The sequence below is a fragment of the Siniperca chuatsi genome, linkage group LG4 (assembly GCF_020085105.1).
Source record: "Siniperca chuatsi isolate FFG_IHB_CAS linkage group LG4, ASM2008510v1, whole genome shotgun sequence".
Lineage (NCBI taxonomy): Eukaryota > Metazoa > Chordata > Actinopteri > Centrarchiformes > Sinipercidae > Siniperca > Siniperca chuatsi.
Genome location: NC_058045.1, coordinates 5,770,185 through 5,777,450, shown reverse-complemented (window position 1 = coordinate 5,777,450; position 7,266 = coordinate 5,770,185). Strand labels below are relative to the sequence as shown.

The following is a 7,266-nucleotide window of genomic DNA, read 5'->3' as shown; positions in this document are numbered from 1 at the left end:
GCAGGTAGAAGTCAAACTTGCAATCTTATAACATGAGAACCAGTACAAAACTGAGCAAAGAGGTAGACCCCTCTCGTTCAGGGTCTCGCTGGGTCAAAGTCATTAAATGCAACTTAATGTACGAACAAAAGGCATTTCTGTGAGATAAAGCCTGAATCTGGGCACTGTAGCTGTAGTACATGCTGCATTGCAGCAAGTTTCTGTGCTTGTTTATCAAAAAAAAAATAGTTTGGTTGTTCAGCAATGCATCAAGAACAACAACATTAGAGTATTAATGAGTCCCACGCTGGCTTCAGTTTTATTCACCCTGGCAATCTGGAGGGATTTAAGAAGCAGCACAAATGACCTTGGCAAATTTATTTTAATATTTCAAAAGGTCCCTGAATCTATTTTCTAAAAAATCAACCAGGAGATAAATAATGCATCTATTCCTTCCTCTTGTCAGCATGGTTGCAATGAGCTGAGAATAGTTTGGGATATACACTCTTTTACTTTCTTGCAGAGTGTTAGATGGAGATTGACACCACTTTCATATATGAACCTACGGAGCTGGAGCCAGGAGGCGGTTAGCTTAGCTTAGCATGAGGGCTGGAGACAGGAGGAGACAGCTCGCCTGGTAACCTCATAGTAACGATAAGACTCCAGGAAGTCAATGCTCCATGCCAAGAAAAAGTCCAGCAGATAACCCCCCATGAAACCACAACTTGTTTTTACACTTTGGTTCTTGTACGAGGTGTAGGCACATTTTCTACTTTTGGACACAGGCAGGCTCCAGTAGCTGTTTTCCAGCCTTTATGCTAAGGTGAGCTAATTGTCTCTTGGCTGTAGCTTCAAATTCAACGGACAGATACAAAAGCGGTATTGAACTTCTCTCTGCAAAAAACCACATAAGTGTATTTCCCAAAGTATGGTGGCAATTAGCTTAGCTTAGCATAAAGACTGGAAGTGTGGGGAAAGGGCTAGCCTGGCCCTGTCGGAGGTTAAAATATTTGCCTACCAGCAACTCTAAAGCTCACTAATTAACAAACTGTCTCTAGTTTGTTTAATGTGCACACAAGCAGAAGTGTAAAAAGGACAATTTGTGGTTTTACGTGGAGTAACAGCACATTACTCCCGGTGAGGTTGCCAGGCAATGAGCAGAGACACTGCACTGCAGCACTGGGCGGATGGATATATTGTTGTTTGTCAACAAATACGTATTTACTATACAGCACTTAACTCCCTGTTAAAATGCAATTTTGTTTTTGATATTTCTATTGGTGTATGGACTAAACAAACAAGATACATGATACAATATGTTAATTTGTGGGCTTTAGAGGTGTTGGTAGTTGGATTATTATTATTATTTATTTATTTTTTACTTTGGATTGAGCCAGGCTTCCCCCATCTTCCAGGCTTTATGCTAAGCTTAGCTAATCGCCTCCTGGCTCCTGCTCCGTATTCAGAGCACAGTCATGAGAGAGGTATCAATCTTCTCATCCAATTCTTGGATAGAAAACAAATATGTGAATTTCCCAAAATTTTGAATCATTTATTTAAAAGTGCTTTAGCTCATAAAGATACATAAAATCCCCTTTACTGAAGAAAAGTGTGAAGCAATGAAGTCAAATCTTCCCTCTTTGGAAAGTGATTGTGTGGGTTGAAGTCAATAAAAATGAATTATTTTAGCAGCATTTTGTGTAAGAATAATTAGTGGATACATTGGGGGTCACAAAGTATTGTTATTGTTAAGTTATTGAGGGTCACAACAAGTTCAATAAGATGATGTGTAGTCACAAGAAATGTCATAGTAGTGCCACATTGGTTTTAATGTCTGTTGTTTCAGTCTTGCCACCTGTCTTATATGTTAGTCCTCAGGCCTGGTGGTCCAGCTGCCTCCTAGCTGCGATGGCAGATCTCGCAGCACTCCAGACAAAACTCGAGACACTCGGTTGGCTCACAGCAGGACTCGAAAAGCACCGAGTGGCAGTGGGCGTGGCAGTTGAGCTCCTCCACGGGTGCCTCCTGGATGGCCGAACAGCAGCGGGCGCAGGCGTGGCAGCAGGAGGAGCAGAGGGTGTGGAGGCAGGAGGAACAGGCCTCCAACAGACCCAGGAGCAGCACCGAGCCCTGGCACGACAGGCACGCCAGCAGCAGCTGTAAGCAGGAATCTGTGGGGAAAAATGATTTAGCAACAAATATCATATCCGAGGTCACAAAAAAAGCTGTTGTATGTTCTAAAAGCCTGTCAGACACCATCAGAAATGGGGATTAACAATTCTATTAACCCTAAATTAATCTTTCGCATGTTTGTTTGTTATGCCTAGAACTAGAACTTAAAAGAGAAACTACTCTGCTGCAGTGATCAAGTGTGATTGTGTTTACTTAATCACACAGCTTCGTTCAGTCCTCGGGGGAAAACAAAAAAAGGCCACAGAGGCTGCCAGTGATGAACAACAACTAGGAGGAAGCTGTCACAAGATAATTGCTCTCCCACCCAAATTAGGTGCAGATGAAATTGCATATATTAACCCCACTGGTGTGTTACAGTGCATCTCTCGTGATCCTAGCCGTTGTATTATTTCTCAGCTACCGTTTTCATCCTCGCAAGGACCAGATAGTGAGTGAGCTCATGCAAATCGAGCTGTTTTATCCTGTTTACTAAAGTAAATGAAAAGGAGATGGCAGAATTCCCTGGGGAGTGGGGTTCAGCATTTTCCTGCTTAGCCGCTCCATTTATTCCCCCCCCCCTCCACACATAACTTATGCTAATATCCATATATGTGTGTAGATGAAAAGGAGCATTATGTGTGGCCACTGTATTGATTTAATGCACAACTTCATAGAGATAACAACATGAACACAATGATAAACAAGGAGTGGTCCACTGCACACTTTGATAAAACTGGAAGAAAGAGCAGCAGTTTGAAATTCTTCAAGGGAAACTTTTTAGAGCTCCATTTGTGTAAAAAGATAGATTGTCTTTGGTAGTGACAGAAAAATCCTCCGAATGTACACACAGTGTTTTTATGCTGTTTTTTTTAATGGTGGATGAGAAACCAAATTTGGACCTAAATTTACTCTTGTCTCAGTTTTCAATGAATAAATAATCTCAGTTCCATGAAATTAAACTGAGAATAAAAAAAACAACCACAGCCCAGTTTGGGAACTCCTTATCCACTGCATGGGACACAGTTGTTTTTACTTGTTATCCAGCACGTTGCATCTTCAAAGGTATTTTTTGTGATCTCACTGATGTCCATTGTCTGCCCGGTGAGATAAAATGTTTCTTTGGGGTGAAACCAATCTTTAAATTCAATATGTCCACAGACTGCACCGGCCACTGGCTGGCTGGCTGGCAGAGCCGAGCAGAGCGAAGCAGAGCAGTCTGTGGAAATGTTGAATTTGAACCTGAGTTTCGCCCCAGGAAAAAAAACATTTATGATTTGATAGATCACAAAAACACATTTGAAGATGTGACCGGCCGCTGGATAACTTGTAAAAATGTTTCGATTTTTACCCGTAGGTTTGCGTAGGGAACGTTGTGTGATTGATCACGAAGTAAAGTACGAAGTGCTGCTATTTAATGGAAGTGAGGAAGTTAAACTGACTAATATTTTAACCAGCTGTTAAATCCTTGTGAATCCTTTTGTCTTGTAAAACTTAAACATACTGTTTGAAAATATTTCAGAAAAAGCATAAATCTCACTTTTGTGTGACTTTTCCCAGTTTGTTTTCGAGTGCAGCAGGAACGGTCGCATTGCTGCCCCTTGTGGCTGATGGGGGGAAAACATCTACTATAATTGTGGTTTCATCACCTGTAATGTTTTCCCCCTTTGGCCACAAGGGGCAGCAAGCTTATTCCTGCTTTGCGCATCAGAGAGGCACTCCACACTCGAAAAAATACTTGGACAAGCCACACAAATTTGACATTTTGTGTTTTCAAGCATTGTGTTTTACAAGAGAAAAGGCTTCAAGGGAGAGGACTAAGTTTGGCAATTCGGATTCAATTCCCAACCTCCGATAAAGTGCAGTGCAATGAGTTCAACTATCGTTATCACGATAAATGTGACAATTTATTGTGATATAAATTTTAGATCAGATTGCCCGGTTCTGTTTAAACAGTGTGTGGAAGTGAACCACATTATTGTGCCTACCAGCAGGTGTAGAAGTATGTTGGTGTGAGCGAGCCACACTAACCCTGCTCCTAGTCCTGCTCCTGCTCCTGCTCCTCCTGCTGCTGCTGCTGTGCACCGACAAGCTGGGGCCCTGCAGTTGGCTCAGGCCCGCCGGGAGAGGGGGGAGTCTCTGGTCTGGGACTGTGAGGCCACATTGCGGGCAGATGGGCTTCTGGAGGTCACTTTGATGCTTCTTAAACCCTGCTGCCTCCTGTGAGGCCTCTGCAGGTGGCTCTGCAACAGGCACAGGCTGGGCTGGGCAAATATACAGTAAAGATTGTCTTACACAGAACAGGGACAGAATGGAGATTCCTAAATGATAAAGCTTCTGAGTGAGCACAAAGCAAATTCAAACTGTAATCAATCTGGAATTTAAAATTAGAAAGTGCTACAGGGACAGACTGGTAAGTGTGAAACCGTTTTGGAACATCCTTGTTTTGCACGCAGGAATTTATCATTTTCTCCAGATGTTTTGGTATATTTTGAGCATTTGAAAATTTAGAAACAGGTCTAGATTGCCAACCGGGCAAAGGGGATAATTGCACCACGGCCCCCAGACTGCCAGGGTCCCGCAAAATGATTTTTTTGTTTTGTTTTTGTTTGGGGTTTTTTGTAATTTGATTAATTCTAATTTGGTAGGGAACTTGCTCCAGTAAAGTAAGGCAGGCCCCAAATTCTGGCAAATTTTGTGGCCCTGTGTCAAAACCTTTATTGGGGGGTTGGCAGTTTATTTCTCACTTCTGATTATTATTGCCTGAAAAATGGCAGCAGCGCAGAGTTAAACACTTGATTTCAAAAGAGATTAAATAACACACAGTGTGACAGTGATGTGATCACTTTCAGCTTACATACTCTGTACCTTCTCTGCTTACTGTTAATAAAACTGATTTATTTTCCAGTCCGACCTCTTGTCAAGAGTCACAACTTTTAATTGCGGTCAGTGTATTGTTTGCTACACAGGTCTCACGGTTTCCACTTACTGCTGATGAGGTCAGTGGGGATGGTATTTCCTCTGCTAACAGGGTCACGTGCTGAAAGGATTTCCTGTGCTGATTTTAAACACGCACTACCTTGAGACACATCAAAAGAAAGTCATGTTAGCTGAAACACCCACATAAAAAAATCTGCAAGTCCAGGTTTTTTTTTAAAATTTGCTTACATTTTTTTGGGGTTGATTGTTTTGAAAATATATATATTTTTACATTAAGACAATAGTAATTTATCAAAATTACTGCCATTTAATATGTGCAGTGTAATCCTGCCTTCAAGAGCTTCTGACCCTCACATAATTAAATTAAATTAATTCAACTTTTTGTGTCCCTTGATGTTTTTATTGTGTTGCAGGGCTTTTACCACCCTGCCCAGTGGGACGTTTCTTGGGAAAACTCTTAATCTTTTCAATACTTTTGGGATAAAAATGGTAAACATTACAGATAATGAATAGCAGCACAGAATCTTAGCCCTTAACAAGTGGTCAGAGACTGCTTTTACGTCTTATTTCAGGTCAGATCATGACTACTTGCCTTTAGTCGGGTTGCTCTGTTCCTCCGTTCCGTCCACAGGTAAATGGTCTCCTGGAAACATGTCTGATAATCATGACTGCTCAGGATCTCTCTTACACTTTGTTCAACCGTCCACTTTGTCCATCCTCCTGCTTCTGTCCACACCAAGAGGTCAGGAAACCTCCAACAACACCCAACATGCAGGCCTGAGTCACCGCTCAGGAGACTGTGAGCTGTACTGTGTGGGTGTGGGTGTGGGTGTGTATGGGGGTCGGCGTTTTGTTGTTGTTCAGTCACTAAATAACACTTCCCTTCCCAGCAGATCCCTGAGTGGCCGCTCTAAACATGCTGATCACAGAACAGCGGAGACGGCAGAGGCCTGGTTGTGTGACTTTAGGTTGCCCTCTCTGTTCTGCTTTTAGTCACCTAACATAATGGAGACACATACCCCACAAGTGTGTTAGCTGAATACTGCATGTATGCAAGCTCTCTCGCCCTCTTATGCACACACACACACACACACACACACACACAGAGATTCATACAAACTGTCAAATTTGTATACTTTCTAGCATTCAATATGCAAATAAATGCAATTACTAATTTGCTCTGAAATGATGTAATTCATGCTTTCCCATCCCACATGGGATAAGAAAACACCACCATACATCAAACATGACATTTTAGGTAACACATACATTCGGTAACATACTGTACAAAACAACAACATATAAATAGGATCAACACCTTGCGGAGTTCAGATTTGCCGTAAACTCTGCTGTTCAAGAAACTGCAGGAGTAACACCTGCAGAACTGCAAACTGGCAGGAAGCTGAAGAGTCCAATGGACAAAGTTGTACTTCTATATACTTTTAAATAACATATTTTTATGTGCAACATTTCAAATGAATCTAATTAACAGAATCATTGTTATGTAAATGATGCTTGTTTGTACTCTTTTGTTTGGCAAAAAATCTTAACTCAAGGTCCACTTACTATTTTAACAGAATGTCATGGTCTTCTTCAGTGGATGAGGTTTGCAAACTCCATGTCCCTGGTTTAATGTTAAGTCTGTCATTTGAGAGCGCAAAGTAGTCTTCAATCAATCACTTATTCTGAGTTTTAATTTCAACCTCCCAAAACAAAATAAAAAAAATAAAAAGTTATTAATTGCAGTCAGTGACACTTCACACATACAAATCTTTGTATGTGGAAATATTGTTTTCCCACAGATGAGGATTTTATGAAGAGATTGGACTCATGGGCATCATTACATGTTGCTGAGAAGATGAACAGGGACCAGCCCTGTCGGAGGGGCTGTTGACTAAGTGCTGTCAAAAATGCTGCGTTGAAAAACATGTTGACTTGCCAGCCTCACAGTGAGATTATGGCACATCAAAGCAACACATAAGTGAAGCTGTTGAAGTTGTCTAGCACCATGCTAACTTTCAGTCAGTAAACGCAGCGTGGAGAGGCAATGACAAGAAAATGTCATCTAATAGGCTGACAGCGAATCAAAGGAAGCCCTGAGAGGCAACAGCAAACTTAAAGCTAACTCGTTATCAGCCAAGACAATTACTGACATTAGTCAAAACAGGGAGCTGAAAA

At 41.5% G+C, this 7,266-nt stretch overlaps 1 protein-coding gene across 1 annotated transcript; it reads right to left on the bottom strand.

The window, feature by feature from the left end:
* Positions 1 to 284: 284 nt before the first annotated feature.
* On the bottom strand, positions 285 to 5,923 carry LOC122875331. Its single transcript, XM_044194310.1, has 4 exons — positions 5,681 to 5,923; positions 5,138 to 5,227; positions 4,137 to 4,412; positions 285 to 2,150 (listed from the first exon to the last, which is right to left on the bottom strand). Exons 1-4 carry the CDS (start codon positions 5,739 to 5,741, stop codon positions 1,879 to 1,881), a joined length of 699 nt encoding a protein of 232 aa, XP_044050245.1. The 5' UTR covers positions 5,742 to 5,923; the 3' UTR covers positions 285 to 1,878.
* Between the last annotated feature and the right edge of the window lie 1,343 nt (positions 5,924 to 7,266).